We start from the raw sequence: 19,872 nt of genomic DNA, 5'->3' as shown, positions 1-19,872 counted from the left end.
TTTCAGTGTTTAAAAGCTCAGTAAACATTTGAAAAGATGATCTTTGTTTGAAGGGAGAAAAATTTTTTAATGGCCTTGATAAAATTATTCACTTTCCCATAGTTTGGAGTTGTCGATGTTATGTTTGATGTGAAAGTCGATCATCCACAAATACATCGACACTAACATCGACCAAATTTTCAAAGATTTCTCAAATTTGAAAAATTCAAGTTGATATTGTGGATGTATTTGTTAATGTCGAATTTCACATCAACATTAACATCGACATGTAAAGTAAATGTATTAGTTTAGTACCTACTCTTAGATATCCTATTGCACCTTTCAGTATAAAGAGTTTAATGTTCAACTATAGCCTACTGAATATGGACTTTCTGTCTGTACTTCTCAGAGGTGGTCTCCATGTCAATGCTGCTTTCGCTTTCAGCATGAGCAATGGCCACCTAAGTATGTAAGAGAAAATGATTTTTGGAAAAAATTTCAATTTTGAAACTAAAATTTAACAATTTTGCGTAGCTGGAGGTCGACGTAAATTTCGATGCCAATGTTGATCCATCCACATCCGTCACATTTGGACTCCACATGTTGATGTAAATTTCGACCCTGTGTCGAGCCAATTGTCGACTTAAATGCCGATCAACATTGGTCGACAATTACATCAACAATTGGCTCGACACAGAGTCGAAATTCACATCGACATGTGGCATCCAAAAGTGACAGATGTGGATGGGTTGACATTCACATCGAAATTAGCATGGTCATTGTTGTACGGGTTCTTGATGCAGGCATACATACAAAATTAACTTACCTATAATATTTATTCCAGAATGTACACCAACTTGCCTTGGTTACCATCCCATCTCCTACTAGTTTTTCCATCGCGTTCATTTGGATTAATTGTACGCTAGGAGGCAAGAAAATATTGAATCTGAGGTACACAGATGACACCACAATACTGGCTGAAAACATCGACGACATGAAGGAGATCATGGGCAAGATTGAACAAGTTAGCCTAGCTAGGGGTCTGAAGGTGAACAAATCAAAGACTAAGATGATGATAATACGTAGATAGGGCCAATGAAAACCAACCTGAGCTACAAGAGATAGATGGAATAGAAGTGGTACAGAGCTTTGCATATTTAGGCTCCCTAATAACCAACGATGGAGGTTCAGAAGATGAGATAAGAAGGTGTGCATCAATTGCAAAAACAGCTGTAGAAAAACTCTACCGAATCTGGAAACGCCATGGAATACCCCAGAGAACAAAATTAAAGATTGTATAAAGACGCTCGTATTCTCCATATTCCTGTACGCCTCGGAGATGTGGACAATGAAGAAAACAGATCAGAGCCGGATAGATGCATTTGAAATGTATTGCTGTAGACAAATGCTTAGAATCGCATGGACCAAGAAAAGAACAAAGAGGTCAATACTGGAAGTGCTAGGTGTGAAGGATAGACTCAGCATCATTATAAGAAGGAGGATCCTGAGATATTTCGGACATATAGTGCAGCAAGACAACCTAGAGAAGCTGACACGCACCAGACAGGCCAAAGACAGACAAAGTTGGAGGCAGCTGATTGGGGAGGCTCCATAGTCACGATGCTTGGATACAACTTACAAGTGAACAATGGAGAAGAAGAATTCAATTACTTACCAATTATTTCTTGTGAATTTGACAATTGTTTTGATTGATATATTTCTCGTTAAATTGCATTCGTCGTGCTTTCTTTGAGAAACCTAAGATATGGTTAAAATTTCATTGTGAGGGGGAGGGGGTGCCATATTAATTACAACTTTGAAATACGATAAAATTGAATGGTAGGTAATCTGTAACGCCTTTGGTGAAATTCCATTCGAAAGATGATAAAATTCAGATTCAGAACATTTTGGTTCATTACGTAAAGAAGAAGGTACAAAATATGGACCTCATCATGGTTTAAAAAAAATCAGCAAGTGCTACGGTCACACTGTTTGCTAAAAATTATACTCCTAGTGTATGTCCTTCATTTTTTGAAAAAACTCTTTTTTAAAGTTGAATTTGAAAAAGTTTTGCTTTACAAAAAAAACTTGATTTCCTTGCAGAAATTGCTAAAAATGGTGAAGAAGTTGTGGTTTTTTTTAGTTGCTAACATTGTGAAAAAGTTTTGTTTTTTTGGTCAAAATTGTCAAAAAATTTCAAAAAGTCTTTCTTTTTTCCAGAATTTTAAATACGGTAAATTTTTCTTTTTATAAATCTGCCAAAAATCCTGGTTTTTTTCTAGAAATTTCTATTTTTTGAAAAATTTGTCCTCTCATTTTTTTTTGTGAAATTCCCAAAAAATGGTCCAAATTGCTAAAAATTGGTAGAAAGTTCTAGGTACTGTTTTTTTTTTTGGTAAAATTGTGAACAAGTCTTGCTTTTTTGGTCAAAACTACCAGAAAGATCTTACTTTTCATCGAAACTATCTAAAAATTTTGTTTTTTTTTGCCAAGATAACCTCTGGTGAAATTTTCAATTCTCCAAATTGCTCCCATCATCTCCTCCTGTTGCCCAAAAACACAAAAAAATCACTACTTTTTAGCCAATGAATGTGTTGATCCACAAGTCAGCATGTTTCTAAATTGCATATCATAAATTTCTGCCGAGCCTTTTTTTTTCAGTAAAAGTTGAAACTAATTTTTCATTTTTTTAAGACACATAAAAAATGATATTTTTCTGTTTCATGTGTGAGAAAAGGGTAGCTTGTTCGATGTTTCTGATTCAGTAAATTTGGATGTAGATCTAAAATCTGAATCTAAGATCTGAGAACTAAATTAGTTCGGATCTTGTCTATAATATAAACTCAGAATCCAGGGAGAGATCAATTCGAAATATTTTTTAGATGTTGGCTTTTGTATTTACTCGTGTAAGAAATTAGCATTTAAATAAAATTATTGCAAAAAATGTTCCCATTCGGATCAGTTAGTTGACAATTTTGATAGATTCTACGCAATTTTAAAATTCAAAATCATCAGTAGGTAGGTAGTAGGTACATTATTTAGGATTCAAAATTCGCATAAAAGCAGCGTGCAAAAGGTGAACGATTCATTTGCAACAGAAGTAGCATTTAATGGGCGTTCTGGATCGTAAAATAGATTTTACGATGGTCTAAGTATATATTTCCTTCATTTCGATATCTAGTCGATTACTTTCTGATAAAAATAACTCTCTGAAAAGTACTCGCAATCGGCCGTAGGTACCTAGTTTTTGATTTAGGTGCTCGTACGTCTACGTACACCGAGTACATGAGTGAACTTAACGGCCCTGACCTTTATTGCGTTGTTGGTAAATTTCGGCGAAGCATAACAAAACACCAACTCGCAATAGGGGAGCCCGAGCCGGGAATTTCATCACAACACAAAAAATATGTCTCATATTAATCGACCACCGAACGATTATATTTTAATTTGCAAAAAAAAAATCCATACCATACTCGTACCCATAAAAAAAAATGAAACCCCAATCACGCTTTTGTATACGGTAAATTGCAGCTATCGAATTAAAAGGCAATTTCTTGCTGGGCGTAGAAATAAAACACGGTATTATTATGGCCTTTTGTAGGTTGATAATTTACTTTGCGAAAGGCTTAATGGTTTCTAATAATAAGATCCCGGTGGAATTGTTTTTCCTTTTATCGTATTTCATCTTACGAACTTGTAAATTTGCTTTTCACTAGGTTATGTCTTTTCGAAGCGAAAAAAGAAAGGAAAAAAAGCCAAAGAAAAGAGGAGAAACAGAATAGAACCGACGAAAGAGAAAAAAACCTCGCTGCTTTTATCCATTTCTATTGTAAAAAAAAAGAACAGTCAAAAATGTTGATAGTATAATAACGCGGCGCTTTGGCCAAATACGTAATCTAGTTGTTGTAAAAAAATATAACTTGCACTTTCTCCACACGAGTGTAGAGTTTTTATTGTTGTTTTCAACTATTCTACCTTGAAACCGCGATCCCCTCGAATTAAAAACACCCTCGAATTATTTAGCGAGGTACGAGGTAAGAAGGTGGAAAAAAATGAAATTTCGTATCAGATTTATCCCTTATAAATAATGATGGATCACCGTTTTGAGAAAGTTTTTTTTTTTTTTATCCAGCGAGTTGGTTCGTTGTGTGTATACTGTGTATAGTTCGCAAGTACGATCGATTTCTTGACCCGAGCACACTTTGGTACGTAGATAGGTAAAAATTGAGTAGAAATTTGAACTGGGCGACCTCGATAACCTAGAAAATGATATATCACTCGATGCACGTTCGATTTACGATTTGAAAGAAAAAATAATCACAGCAATTTTACTAACATCTGAGTACGGTACGTTGATTTGCCTACACGTTGTACGAAAGGGGTTCTACGATAATCAAAACACACGGTATTTAATGCGCGATAATTTGTGGAATTTTATCGTCTAAACGCCAGCGTATTATTCGAATTACCCGTATAACTGGCGCGAGTATGAAATATTTCCAACTTAATGCTCGACGATCGATGAACACTCGTGGTTAATTTGCCACTATGTGTGTGGTATTGTTGACCTATGCTAGGCACTGATAAAGATCTCAGGCGAATGGTAAATAACCCGTGTTAAAAAAAAAGATCAACGAACTGCTAGGTTTTTTTTTGACTAAAAGAAAAGGGGTTCGAAATGGAACAGATACTGCAGCGAATAGAGAGTGAAAAAAGGCAAGGTGTAAGACGACGTTCTTCCCTTATTGACCTAAAAATTACCAAAACAAACTCACCACATTTGTTGTTGTCAGCATGTTGAACGTTGAGAAAATGGTATACGCGAAACCTTCGACGAAATAGTTACAATAAAGTGTATTAGTACAGCGCGAAATAAAAAAAAAAAAACACCACAGTACGACGAGCAGAACTAAATTTCAGACATGTTAGAATGCGAGATTTTGGTAAACTGATTGAACGTGAAGTTAGGTGGACTAAGTTTGTTTCTTGTTTCGTTGACTGCACGGGAAACTTGACCTTTATACACCCTTATTGATTGTAATTTTTATTCAACCTGTGCCGCCATCTAACGGCGGAATGCCTTAACCCTTGTTGACGAAATTACAAAGTTCTTAAGAGTACCTACCTACCTACCTACCGACCAAGTGAATGTAAAGAGAGAGAGTAAAACTTACTCGTTGGAATCTTTTTCAAGGACGAATTTAAACTCGTAAAATAATACTAAGCTACGTTATATCCAGCAGGAGGAAATCACTCCCTCAAGAATTAGGTACCTAGGTATACCCTTAGTTATATGTAGAACCAGAAAAGGTACGTAGTATACTTTTGTAAGAGCACCCTTAACGTCTTGTACGTATAAAAGGTGGGAAAAAAATTTTCCTCATGTGTGATTTTCTGCTTCATTGCAACGGCACCTATAAACTGATCCGGCGATAAATTTTTCATTTCCAAAGTGCCAAAGATTACCAACTCATATGAAAAGCGAATGGCGAAATTTCCACCCATAAAATATACATGAGAGTGTACATCTGCGTCTCACATACCTCTACCCTACCCCTTTTACCTACCTGCTACGAATGGAATTCATTCTAGCTATTATGTACTGTACATATAGGTACCTACTGTATGGATGGTGGATGCTGGTTGCGAAGTATACGAAATACGAACCTCTCCTCGTCGATCTCCCAACGCAGCAGCTCGCGTTTCGGATTTCGTGGTAAATTACGATGCAACACTTACAGACGATTTATGTAAAGCATCCTTTATTCACTCAGCCACGTTTATAGGCTTTTATCTGATTAACTTTTCGTCGTTCGAGAATACTAAAAATTTTCTTTTATCGAAAATTCCGCTTCGATTGTTGCATGCGAATAAAATATGGATGGAGTGCTTTTGCCTTTGCTTGCCCCGCAGCTCGAATGTTTAGAAAGAAATTTCGTAAAAACGATCTGAGTCAATACGTTCGCCATGTGCTGCACGGTTCGTTTTTATTGTGTGGTAAGTTTGAATGAATTGGAAATAATTATTTTTTTCGAAGATGCTTTCTAAGGGTCAAGTTTGGGGATTTTGAGAGTATTTTTGGTGTGTGGTGGACAGTCGTATTTTTTCATAGGTTTGAGATGTGTGATCAAAGAGTACGTAGGTAATTAAAAAGTTGAAAGGTCAATAGGGTACAAGTGTAGGTATATTGATGAGAATTTTGAAATCATGAAAAATGAAACTGTTGGAAAACTTTGGTGAGAATAAACACCCTCCCCTCCTGAAGAAGCTGTTTCAAAAGTTGACATTTGCGAAGGGACATCGTGAAGGATTCTCTACAAAGATTGGGATTATTTCATTTCATTTAGTCAGGAAATAATAACGAAGTCATGAAAATTAGAGCTCGAAATACTTTATTTTTATTTAAACCTGTGCCTCAAGGTCGCTCTTTTCAAAATTTTAATCACAAAAGTTACTTAGGTACTTCAAAAAAAAAAAAAAAAAAAAAATGAAAAATTTGATTCTTGAAAAATTTTTTAAATGTTGATAGGATATCAAATGAGACGTGAATAATTTTGCGAAAGCATGCTCTCAATTTCTTTTATTCTCTTCTCGTTTCAGTTTTCTCACTAACTACGTAGCTTTTGCAACGTTATTATCGTTCAAGTGTAGCTTTCTGCAAAAACATGCTGAAAATTATCGTTTTTTTGGAAAAAAAATTCCAAAAATATTTACCTACTCACTTCTTTCTCTTGTCAAAAACTGCCTTAGGGCCAAAAGTTTCTTTGTTTGTTTTTTTTTTGTACAAAAAGTCACAAAAAACCTTGCAATTTTTGATAAAGAATTGCAAAAAAGCATCACTTCTACTTTTTCGTCAATGATTGCCAAAAAGTTCTGGTTTTGGCCAAAAATTAGAAAAATTCTCGCATTTCTACCAGAATTCCTAAAAAGTTTCGTTGTTTTACCTACTGAAATTTGAAAAAAATGTAATTTTTACCAAAAATTGCCAAGTCTGACTTTTTTATAAAATTTGTAAAAAAAGTTTCCTTATTTTTGTCAAAAATTGATGGAAGCCTTGCTTTCTGCTAAAATTTTTATAAACTCCTTTGTAAACTCGTGTTCAGCCAAAAATGGCAAAAAATCTTGCTATTCTGAACTATTTATCAAAATTGACATAAACTTTAGCTTTTTCCACAAATGTTCTTCGTATTTTTTTTTTTTTTTTTTACAAAATTGCTATTAAAAATGCTCATTGTCAGCATTGTCAGATTTTTGCCAGAAATTTCAAAAAAAAAAATTTAAAAAAATGAAAAAGTAAGTAGGTAGCACGTTTTTTAAGAAAAATTGTGCCTCTACCTATCACTTTTTTACCATTAAAGGCATTAAATGCCAAAAAGTCCTGCTTTTTTTTGTTTCAATTGGAATTTATTTTGTTTTGTATTTTTTTTCTTTTTTTTACAATAAAAATTGAAAGTTTTTTTTCAAATCATTTTATTTAAGTAGTACATAAATAAGTCAGGAGATTTTTATACCCGAAAATACAATTATATATAACTTTTGCCATTTTTGAGGAAAGGGAGAAACTGAGAAAGGAAGGTGAAGTACTTGAAAAGTATATTTTCAGCGTTTCATGATGCTTGGATGCTTACAATAAATGATGAGAAAATCTGAAAAAAATATATTAGGTAAATAACATCTACCATTTTTAGTAAGTTTTACCGCTTATTCCTCCTCCATCGTTTTCAAGGAAGTTTTATTGAGTAAAACTTGAAAATTTCTATAAATAAACAAATTTTGAAATACTTAAGATTTGTGTTTTGTGGTAATGTTTTCTTCTTCCTCCAGGAATGAAACTTACTAACCCAATTGTAAAAAAATTGTTTTTTTTTTTTACGAACAGGCAATTTTTGAGATTGGCTAAAACAAGATTTATTCCTAAAATTAACTCGAACTCGACTCTCATTCAAAAACTTGAAAACTCAGCATGAATTGAAAAAGCTCAAAAATCCACATCGCGTTATTTTGAGATCATTTTGGAACAAGTGCATCAAATTTTTAAAAAATAAATAAGGTAAGGTTTATTTATATTAAAGTGAGTATACTTGATCTAAAGTATCACTTGGGACTTGAAATTCAGTTTTATTGATGGTGCCAAATCTCTGGCTTTCAGAGTAACCCTTTCGATAAATTTCCTCTAAAATTATTTAAATTAAAAAATAATTACGTAGTGACTATTTTCAATTTTTTTTTCTAAATTCACAAGTAACTTGATAAGTCTCTTTCTTCATCAGAATTTGTTTTTCAAATTCAATGAACCTCAATTGCTCCACAATCACTTTCAGTTTCAATTTTCATCATTCGTTCATTCCTTCCCGAAGAATTAAAACCATCTTTCACTCGAGAATTCGGAAACTTTTACTCATACATTTGAGAATAATAATTATAGATAAAGATAATTAATAAGATGAAGAACTAATTCAAAAACGAGTTTTCTGCTTCGGTTTGTTAAAAATTTACCATCTAAAAAAGAAGGTGAGGTTCAGGTGAATTCTGCATTTTTCATGTTATCATATCGATGAATTCTCCAACTCGAAAAATAAAAGGAAAAGATTTTTCTGACTTGAAGTGAAGTAGAAGTTGATTTCATTTTAGCGAAAAAATAAAAGAAAGCATTAATAAGTAGATATGAAAAAGAAATAAATCTTAGACTGAGCAACCAGCATTAGTATATTTCCCTTTAAAACTGTACAAACTATTCAGTAAAAAAAAAAAAATAAAAAAAATTGGTAGGCAAGATAACAAAATGGCATTTACGACTACAAATGAAACATTACAACTATCACAATATTAAATTTAAATCGTATAATCACAAAATGAGGTATATATCAATAGGAAAAAAACAATTAAGTAAAATACCGTCTTATGTATGAACAATATCTTGAATGAATTGAACACTGCAAACTGAACACAAATTCTTAAACGAAGTACATCAGGGTATAAATGAAACGTTAACAGCGTAAAATATCGATACAATTGAGCAAAGTAAAGACCCGGGTAAAACTAGAATCACAGAGTAAAATTCGATCGAAAACTTATCGATAAACGAGGTAAAATAACCACAATTCAAGACATCATCATCACAAAAATCGGGCATAATGAAAGTTAATTAATAAAAGAAAAATTAATCTTAAATGGATAACTTCAATTCTTAAAAAATATAAACAGATCATAAAACTAGTGCTGATACAATCGAGAGCATAATTTGAGTTTCATCGTAAAATAAATTAATCACAAGGTGAGAGAAATCACCAACGAGAGAAATATTTGCGAGGAGTTTTCTTCGACGATTCTTTCGACGCCGACGTTATGTCACTTGCTGGGGTCGGTGGAGGAGGCATTGGATCTTCGAGAAACTGACTCCAATATTCGGCATCTATCGATAATAACTGTTCCATTACATTGTTGCCGATTGCTGTTTCGCCCAGAGGATTAGTTGGATCGCAATAACCTACGATCGTAGGACCAAATACGGTAGCTAAATTGTAAATGTCCATGTGACAGGCTGGAGATTGAGAGACTTTTTGTAAATGTAGTATAAGAAAAGCCAGAGTATCGCGATTGGCTCGTGGAAGAGTTGAAACTACTTCTCGTAACTTATTATCTTTATCGGTATCTGAGATACTTTGGGCAAAACAAGCCCATTTCGACTTCGGTATCAGCGGTTCGTTTAAACTGCGCAAGAATTCTTTCAAGAAGCTACAAACGGTGTTGATTTCAGTTTTCGATAAATTTGGCACTAATTTGTACTTTATGAATTTTTCTTTCAATTCGTGTACTTCTTTATGATCTCCCGATACTCTGTAAAAAAAAGAATTGAAAAATGGTTTAGATAACATTTGAACACGTCATCGAAGGATGCTTATGAATTCTAAAAATACCTGTATATTCCTTTTTCTTGCAGACCACGACGTTCGACTTCGTAAATACAATGTGAAACTACGGCCGGAATCAGAGGTGTAGCTGGAGGAGCGTAATCGGATATGCTTCCAATGACACCAGGTTTCGCAGGAATTCCCAAAGGTACGCAAGGTAAAGGAACAGAACTGCGACATTCCGGATGAGAAAACGTATTGCATACGGCGCATTTGAATGCAGCCCTCAGCCGGATTTTCTTTCCGCAGGATAAACATTCGGCTCCTAATTTTAAAGAACAGTTTTCGAATCGATGAGTTCTAGCGTTAAGACGATCGAGTACTCTGAACTGTCCATTTTTCGATTCGATTATAACATCGCGTTCCGATTCAGTCGACTCGAGTGATTCTGGTTGCGAAGCTAGAGGAGCGAGTGGCGGATATATCGAGGATTTTTTCTTCGGCATCGCATACGGTTCTTCGTTCACGCACGTGAGTCTACGTTTGTTTCTATTCACTGGTCTCGAATCATCCAGATCGTCTTCGGAACGAGTAATGCTAATATCAGACGATTCTAAATCGGTCTGACTACTGAAACGATCCAACGTTTTACCGTATGCGTTGTTAGATGTGATCACCGTAAGTCTGTTTTTCGTATCTTCGGGAAGTTTACAACGCGAATCGTTACACAGAATACGACGTACTTCTTCCAGTACGCTGGCCATAGCATCTCTTTCGTTTTCAAGTTTCGTAACTTGTTTCTTTTCAATATCTAACAATTGACGAGCTTTTTTAAGCTTCGAATCTAGGATCGAAGTGCCTCGAACTGATTCGTCCAATGCATCTTTTAAACGTTTGCATTCGTGTTGCAACTCTTCGTATTTCGCGAGCACGGTTTCTTGACGTATGACGTACCTAATCATTTCAAAACACTGAGTTAATATTAAGTATATCACGAAGTATACTAATAATGAAATAAACATACTTGAGGAAATCTTCGGCATGTGAATTCTCCCATAAAACTCTAGTGCAACTCATCAAATCGTCGAATTCGAGGACTAAATTCGCTGTTGTGTCTGTCATGGTTGGATTTGGTTATGATTTCTACGAACATGAGAGTATTGAAAAAATTATTTCTGATATTTTAGATTACACGTAAAATGTATAAAACACTCGTTAATAATATAAAAATAGCTGAAACGTACATACTTTGGTATAATTTCTGTGTTTCGAAACCTGTAAGAGATTCCGGTCAAATGAATCGAATAGACGTTACAATTAGTTTGAAAGTTACTACCTATAATGCTCAACGAAGAAACGGCATAGTTGATGAAGAATATACTTATCGAATAAATCTGAGTTTTAATATACAAGCCGTAGAAAAATTTAATTATTTTCAAAACGTTTTCATTAAAATTTTCTTGGAAAAAGAATGTTGTTTACAAAATTCAATTCGAATTCAACGGAAAAAGTGTTGCCAACTGTACGAAATTTCATCAAAAATTAGCAACTTTTTCGTTTAGGTGTCGCCAGGTGTCGCACCGTAATTTTTTTCTTTTTTAATTTTTTAAATAAATTTTTATTTTTTTTTTTGCAAATGAAAATAATACTCAAGAAAAACCTGAAAAAATAAAAACAATATTAAGAATATTGTGATGAAGATTGAATCTTTTTTTTTCGATAATTTAATTTCTACAGAGTACAGAATACAGATACAGAAGCCAGAAGAAAGGAACAAGAAATGAAGAAACGACTGAAACGAGTGATTTTTCAAACTCAATGGTCAATAAACATATTTGAGAGGGGTTTTGCGATAAGGGCCCTTGTGGTGATATTTCGATTTTTTCAGGAGAGAAAAAACATCGAATTGCTTCGACTTTTTCGATTTTTTTTTTTTTTGATTTTTGGGTGCAGTGTTGTCTTGCGCAGAGGTTGGATGGGAAATTTTGACGAAATTCGTTCATCATCGCCTGATATCCGTGATTTAGAAAAGGGACCTTGTGGTGAAAAGGCAGATTTACACAACGTTACAGACTACCCCGCAAAAAAATACCGAGAAATTCGGATTTGCCATGAAATTTTACGTAGGTAACAACAATAAAATAATTTTTCCATCGACCTTTTTTTTTAAAAAAAAAAAATTAAAAACAAACAAAAACTTTGTTTTTCGATTTCCCAAAAATGTGAGTTTTTGAGTATTCATGTTCAAGTAATTTTTAAACGAGAAGTTGATGAGATAGGCGAAATCTGATTGCACCATTCGATTTCTCGTGAAAAAGTAAGTCGGAATCGCCAATAAAAAAAAAAACATCGAATCACCACAAGGACCCATATCGCGAAACGCCTCTCATTTAAACAATAATTAATTTTAAAGAAGTCTTTAATTAAACCTCTAAACTTGTAAAATAATCACATTTATTGATTTCTTATAAATTCTGATGATTATTGACATTGGTCATTGACTAATTATTCACTTCAATAAAAAGTTCTTAATTTTATATTTTGTTTACCAGTCCAGGTTAAACTGTTAAAGTTGAAATATTTCAACTTTTACTTGGAAAAATTCAATGGAAAGTACTACTAGTAGTCGTACGTATGTAGGAGTAGGGTTGAAAACTGTTTGGAACAACCACCGTTCGGACTTTGGAGTCACCACTACCGCTTTTTTTTTTGGTCAGCCGAAATGGTAACCCCAACCATCATCAGAACCGTTCAACCGTTTCAAAATTTGATTTTGGAGCCATTTAGTACTAATTGAGTTATTGAAGAAAAGAGCAACCATCACAGAACTAGAACCAGATTTCAATTTCAAATAAGAAGAACCATCAAAACATTTTTCAGGAATGGTAATGTAATAACTCGTGTTTTTCAGACAAAATGAATGAAATAAAGGTTTTTTTTTTACAATTTTTCACTATATTTTGGAACTAGAACCATTTGAAACCTTTTTTTCTATTGGCGTAACCACCAGCACCACCATCCAAAAATCAAAGAGGAAATAAAAGGAACCACCAGAACGAGTTTAAAAATTTTCATCAATTTGTGTAGAGGATGCACAGATTGAGTAAGTTACTTCGAGTTTAAAAATTTTCGCCAATTTGTGAAGAAAGTGCTGAGATCGAGTCATATCCATCAGGGTTGAAAATCTTCGCCAATTTATGCTGTTGGTGCACTAAAAATTCAGAAATTAATTTCCTATTTCCTACAGTGTGTATCATAAAATAAAATCGAAACCCAGTTTTAGAAAAAGGTCCATGTTATGTAAAAAAATTGGTCTCGACAAAATTTAATTTTCAACTCTGCCCAGAAATAAAATCAAATTTAAAACCCATTTTTTCAAAAAAAAAAAAAAAAAAAAAAAAGGCTTTTGAAGATATTGATTTAAATTATCAAACTCGAGAATTTCGAAACAAATCGCTTAACGGCTTAACTTTCAAATAATTAAATCGAATCAAAAAATTGAAACTCCGTTTTAGAAAAGAATTTGTTATAAACAAAATTGAATGTTTACTCAAATCAAATATAATGTCAAAGCTAACCTCAAGAAAACAGAAAAAAATATTTTTTTGGTAGGTAGGATAAAACTAAATTAAGTAATAATGAGTGATGTTTAAAATGGTTCTCTTATCAAGTAGTTCATCGTGCGTTTTATTCAGATGTAACAGATGGCGCCAGTGTTTAGTATTTCTAATTTTTTGGTTTTTGAATTTTGAACCTAAATGGACCGCACAACCCAGAGTCGAAATAGGGAGAGGGTGACACGGACAATTCAATGGTGCAACTGCTGTAGATGTGGAATCAATGCTCTCAATATGGTAAGCCAATAATGGTCTCAACTCGAACTTGAATAGCACGTAAGTATCGTTTTGTTTTAAATTACATTGATCCTACAAGGAATGGGCGATTTGTAGGTTTTTAGACTCGAAGATTTGTTCTTCATGCAAAATGCTAATTAAGTTATTCATGAGTAGGTAATCAACGAATTTATTTCATCAAGATTTGATCAGTTATTTTGTTTCATATTAAAACCAGAGCTGCGAGGTGTCAAAATAGGCAAATTCCAATAGACCGTATAAAGCTCAATTTTTCATAGGCTGGTTACTCGATGTTAATTTACCAAGTTTTTTCGTCATTTGTGGCATCATTTGTCAGCATTTCACACAAGTGATTCGATAGCGATTTAATTACTTTACCTCTGGACCAATATTCGATCGAGTGATCATCATTCGTGATCCCAATTTGAAACTATATCAATCAACTCGACATTTCAATAAAACACGACACCATTCTCCATAATTTTTTGTTTTTATATTACGGTAATACAAACGTTACTAAAAATAAAACTTTAGGTCTACAAAATGTTTATGTATACGGGTCACTATTTAGTAACACAGAAAGCACAATAATGTTGAACAGAATCATCCAAGTATTTACAAAAGTAAAAACATTCATAGAAAGGGGAGGGAGGGCGGAAAAAAACAAACAAACAAAATTACAATTTAAAAAATTGAGTGAATCATACGTGTACAGCGTAAATTATTTTCAACCGGATAAAACGAATCAAAATATTACAATTTGGTAGGTAATAAGTAGATATTAATTTACACAAGATATAATGGTCACTGATGTCGACACAGCTAGCTCTAGGTACAATACATACACAAAAACACAATATCCTTTCAATAATCGTTCTCCAGTGGAACTCAAGACGTCCATGATTGTCAATCGGAATACCTAAAAAATCCGAATATAGTAAATAGGGTAAAGCGAAAAAAAAAAAAAATGAAAAAAAATGGTAGGTAAATGAAAGGTACAGGTATGTTTTAGGTTACAACAGTGCAGTAGGTACATAGTTCGTAGTCGTTTACAATACACATTTCACAGTTTAAATCATTCTTTTTGGAATGTTTAATCGCATTCGGACAGTAAACTCGCTAACAAACAAATTTTACATATTTACAATGACTAGTAAAAATCAAACGTTTCATACACGTTTCCAAAAAAAAAAAAAAGGAAAAAAAAATCAAAAAAAATAATACAAATTGCAACGTTTATAAAAACAACAATACACTGTAATTTTCAAGCTCCAAAAAAAAACAAAAAAAATACGCCTAACATAAAAAAAAATCAGAGAGAGGGAAAAATTGAAAAAAAAACTTACATATACACACGTAAATGTACAAACGAAAAAAAAATGTATACCTTCGTCAATCGTTCGATTAAATATACTTATAAAACTAAATTATCACAATCGTAATTTTGACGTTAATACGACGTCGAATGAGAACTTCCTGCTCGTATTTTATTTCTCTCTCGACTAAATGTACACAAACTACACCCTTTCAAAAAACGTTATTTTTTTCAACCGAATACAAAACGGCACAATTTTTTGTTCAACTTTTGCACAAACTTTCAACTTTATTGAAAAATAACTCGAGAGAATCAGTCTCTCGCACGATGGATGAAAAAAAAACAACCAAACTTCAAACTCTCTAACAACGTCTATTTATATATATATTTTTTTTATAAATTAGCAGGAAATTTTGTTCTTTTTTTTCACATTTTATTTCTGTACAAATTTCAACCAATTATTCGAATCGAAAAAGTTTTCTTCCAAAGGTAGTATGTTCTTTTCAACGCACGCAGATACGTTGTACGTAATATTGTATAACGCAGCTGTCATTCGCAACAAGTTTATACCTACCTAATATTCGACTATATAGGTAGGTAGGAAGGATAGACTGAATCAGCTGTTCTACACACAGATACCATAATATACCATACACACAAACGCGCCAAATATACCGGAATAATTTCTCATTCGGCGTAAATGTACGAACACAAATTTACCCATATTAAATCATCGTATTTTCTATAACAGGAAATTACATAATTTCCAAAATTCAGCTTCATCGGCAGCATTCTAGAGCGTATCTTTTTCATCGAACTAGTGCCTTTCTGTCGCCAAAGTAATTATAGCCAATTGTCGTCGTCTTCTCTTCGATGTTCGATGATGGTGGTAGCATAGCAAGCAGCAGTTCTTCGTCTTCGGGTGCGTGTACATTTTTTATCGAGGAAACGATTCGGATGGAGAATAATATTTAATCATCGTCTTTTGCGTACAATATTTACAATACAAATATGTATAGGTACATAAGATGGATATAGGTAGGTAGGGTACGGGAAGTTACAAGTTGTCGGTGTTTTAGGTAAGTAGGTACATAGATAGGTAAGGAGGAGGAGGAGGAGGATACACATACACGTATTTATGTACAGACACAACAAACAAACATACAAACAATACACATATATAGAGACGCACATGTACAAACGCCACACGCCGCCCAAGTATCTTATAAACCTGTAAATAAAACGTAAACGTGATGTAAATTAACGTTACGATAAAACGTATAATAAATTATTTTTCTCCGTAACACGTCGCTTTTCGCGGACTTGTATCCATAGCTGAGCCCTTCACGATCCAGCAAAGGCAAACCAACTTTTACACACCGGATTCCTTCCCTTTTCGTCCTAGTTCGCTCTTCTCTTTATAGCTGTTTATCGTTTGACGCCAGTCTACCGAATTCACCCTGGATCTTCCACCATCGTATGGTATGGAGTAATACGTGTTTCCCTTCTGCTCCTCCTCGTTGTGTTATCTTTTGGCTTTAAGGTTCGCCAGACTCGTAATTACGATTAAATAAATAATACCGTACGTGAATACTTTTTACAATGTGAAAAAAAGAGTGAGTGGGCGTTGGTAATGTCGTAATGTCGAAGCTAAGAGCAGACCACAACGTACATACAACGAGCTTCAAATCGACTACTCTGGAGATTTTCGTTTTTCTCTGGCTGGTGTCCCCAAAATCGAACTACAATTTGAAACCTCAACTTGAAGTATGAATTGACTAAAATTGGGGATCATCGACTGTTCGACAGATTAGATCAAATAGTAGCCTACGTAACTTCAGAAATCGGAATCCACAACCATATGCTTACATTGGGCAGCAAACTTGACACACGTAGACAATTTTCAACAGCCTGTTATCTAAAAAGTACCCAAATAATGCTGATATCAAAATAGCAAACAATGATCAAAAAATACCAGAATGCCAGAAATCCGAATGCTGATCAAGAATTGTCATAATTGTTCAAAAATTGATAGAACTTTTAGATCAAAACTGTTTCTAGTTGCAAACCTCAATATTACTAACCTACCAAAACTTCATTATCAAAATTCACCAGTTCGGAGAAAAGTGCTCATGAATCAGAAAATCATAAGCATGGCTCAAAAACAGCTGAAGTTGACCAATGAGTGCCTAAATGGCAAAAACACTCGTATCAAAAAAAAAAAAAAAGATTTATCAGCAGTGAATCATGATTATGCTATAAAACTTGGAACATTTTCTGACAATTTTTTAGAAATAAAAAAATATAAATTTCTTAGAAAATTTTGGCAGAACATGGGGCTGTTTTGGTAATATTGGGAAAAATAATTTTTTAGTACATACCTACATACATATTTTTGTCAACAAAAAAACAAAACTTCTTTTTGGCAATTTCGTCAAAAAAAGACTTATTTGACAATTTTTGAAAAAAATTAGTATCTACTTCTTGACATCTTTGGAAAAAACAGGAATTTTTATGAAATTTTTAACAAAAAAAAAATAAAAATTAATAGATAAGTAAATAAAAAAAATAAATAATAAAATGAAAAAACACAACTTAAATAAAAATGTGTGCGATAAAATGAGACTTTTTTCAGAGTTAGGGTTTTTTTGACATTTTTGTTGGCCCAATCATCAAACTTAGTCCAGACGATATTAGAAAAAAAAATGTATCGACATTTGATCGGAATCTGTAAAAAAATGACTTTAAATAATATGCCAAAACTTTCTAAAGATTGTAATAGGGTCATTCCACGTCAATTCGACCAAGAAGATGTACAGAAGGGGGGGGGTGTCGGAGATTTTTTTGAAATTTTTCCTGTGGAAAGACGTTCCAAAGGGATGACCAATGGCGAAAATCGCAGCTCTCTAGCATTTTTTTAAAGGCTGCTAGAGTGCTAGGGGATGTTAAAGTTTTCAGTGAACTTGAAATATCATCCATTTCAGTAGTGGCTAACTCGATAACCGCGATACCTACCAAAATGGAACATTTTTCAATAGTTAGGGGTTTTAAAAGGCTTTTTAATGATATCATAAAAATCAGTGTTGCCACTTTTTTTTGTACGAAAAATTAGCTCGAAAAGTTTCAAAACGTAGTTTTTAAGTATATCGTCCCGACTCTCAAAAATTCGGAAAAAAAATATATTGTGGACAACTTTTCATGCTGAATAACATATTACAAAATTGGGATGGCATTATTTCGTGAAGTCGATTTAAAAAAATTGAAAGTTTGCGAAAAAATTCGATTTTTTGATTTAAAACTTGAAAAAAAGTTTTGATTGGTGAAGTTTACCCATTTGACCCCTATTTTTACGTATCCGTTGAAAAAGTTGAAAACCCCCTTTCACTCGATGAAATGAATCTCATCACAAAAAAATCAAAATTAGAAAAAATTCAATTTTCAATTCCAAACATCAAAAAAAGTTTAAATTTATTCAGTTGTCTTATTTTGACCTCTTTCTGGCGTATTTCATGAAAAAGTTGATAAAAATTACACTCATAGCAAAAAAATTTAAATTCCTCTATTTTTTTGATATGAGTGTAAGAAATTGCCGACCCCCCCCCCTTACCACTTCTGGGTCGAATTGAGTGGAATGGCCCAATAGTGACTCATATTAGAATTTAGTACCCTCGAAAACGCCATAATTTCCCAAAATACTGAAAATTCATGAATTTTCATCCAGAGTGAAGATGAAATTTTAAATTGACAACTGTTGCAAACACAATGCACAAAGAAGCTGTCAATACTGGCACAAAAAAAAAAGTCAAACTTGATAAGAAACTGCCAAAATCCAACTTGAAAAATACATTAATTTCGCACAAGTTTCAATAACGACTAAAAATTGCCCGAAATTAATTTGAAAACGTGACTTGAAAAACACTAAAATTTTTCAAAGTGAACATGATCATCTAAATAAGCAGAAAGAAATGCCAGATTGGCAGCTGCTGCAGACAAAAGTCGTACAAAAAAGCTGTCAATATTGCCTAAAAAATGTAAGACTTTTCAAGACCTGCAAAAGACCTGGAAAATGATATCTCGACCATATCAGTGATGACTATAAAAATGCCAAACTGACTAAAAATAGTAGATATCTAATTCGAAAAACATTGAAATTTTTCAAAATGGACGACAGGACAACATTGTCCAAAAAAATTCATGAAGCCAATGGACATGCTGAAATGGTAAAAGCTGCGATCAAAGTATTTCAAAAAATCTGTCAAGAGTCGATAAAGGCAAAAAATGATCAGCACTGACCAGAAATTATTTTTAAATGTCTTTAAAGATGATACAATTCGTCAAAATTTTCAACAGTTACCAGAAATTGACCAAAAGTTAAGGTACAAACTGTGATTTGAAATACCTTAAAATTGCTCAAAATTTGACCCAGGGATTCTCAAACCAGTAGAATTTTCCAACGTTGGCCAAAACCAGCTACTAATATCGACTCGGACACTAAACCATCATAAAAATACAACGACTATCAAGTTGTCACGATACCATGATTTGAATTAAACAGGACAGACACATCCATCCGTACTCATTCGCAGTCGCAGCTATATATATTTTTTTTTTACAAATCATTCAACTAGGTACGGTATTTAGAAAAAAGCGACGCATTATCGGTGAAAAAAAAAACAGTATTAATTTCGTCATATTTACCTGACATATAGAAATTGGATAACATCATCGAAACAAAGGCTACGAAAATCTTGGTATAAATGCTATTAAAAGTTTGACTGGCTTCATTCATGGCTTTTTTAACTCCCATGTCTCGCATTTCTGGCTCTGTAATGCATAAGAAGCAGAAAAAAAAATACACATGAATGAAAAATCC

At 33.4% G+C, this 19,872-nt stretch overlaps 3 protein-coding genes across 12 annotated transcripts in view; all 3 read right to left on the bottom strand.

The window, feature by feature from the left end:
• LOC135833006 (whirlin-like) overlaps positions 1-4,968 on the bottom strand; it is a 148,537-nt gene extending 143,569 nt beyond the window's left edge. For 5 of the 8 annotated variants that reach the window (XM_065346587.1, XM_065346588.1, XM_065346593.1 and 2 more), the window contains exon 1: positions 4,755-4,968. The gene's annotated coding sequence lies outside the window, so the exon portion shown is untranslated. The remainder of the gene's footprint in view (positions 1-4,754) is intronic. The other 3 variants (XM_065346590.1, XM_065346591.1, XM_065346594.1) reach the window with 1 other exon arrangement.
• Positions 4,969-8,667: 3,699 nt separating this feature from the next.
• Positions 8,668-11,319, bottom strand: LOC135833003 (rac GTPase-activating protein 1-like). 2 transcript variants are annotated; one of them, XM_065346585.1, is made up of 4 exons: positions 11,075-11,319; positions 10,855-10,973; positions 9,897-10,784; positions 8,668-9,816 (listed from the first exon to the last, which is right to left on the bottom strand). In XM_065346585.1, the coding sequence occupies exons 2-4, from the start codon at positions 10,950-10,952 to the stop codon at positions 9,264-9,266; spliced, it is 1,539 nt and encodes a 512-aa protein (XP_065202657.1). In that variant the 5' UTR covers positions 10,953-10,973; positions 11,075-11,319; the 3' UTR covers positions 8,668-9,263. The 2 variants fall into 2 exon arrangements, with proteins under 2 accessions (XP_065202657.1, XP_065202656.1); XM_065346584.1 differs by having other exon boundaries at positions 11,079-11,319.
• Positions 11,320-14,155: 2,836 nt separating this feature from the next.
• The window catches only part of LOC135833008 (limbic system-associated membrane protein-like), a 489,776-nt gene continuing 484,059 nt past the window's right edge, over positions 14,156-19,872 (bottom strand). For both annotated transcript variants that reach the window (XM_065346596.1, XM_065346597.1), the window contains exons 11-12: positions 19,698-19,823; positions 14,156-16,230 (exon numbers count right to left, since the gene is read on the bottom strand). In XM_065346596.1, the coding sequence (XP_065202668.1) occupies positions 16,223-16,230; positions 19,698-19,823 (134 nt within the window). In that variant the 3' untranslated portion in view covers positions 14,156-16,222. The remainder of the gene's footprint in view (positions 16,231-19,697; positions 19,824-19,872) is intronic.

This window comes from Planococcus citri, chromosome 1, assembly GCF_950023065.1.
Source record: "Planococcus citri chromosome 1, ihPlaCitr1.1, whole genome shotgun sequence".
NCBI lineage: Eukaryota > Metazoa > Arthropoda > Insecta > Hemiptera > Pseudococcidae > Planococcus > Planococcus citri.
This window is presented reverse-complemented; position numbering and strand designations above follow the sequence as displayed.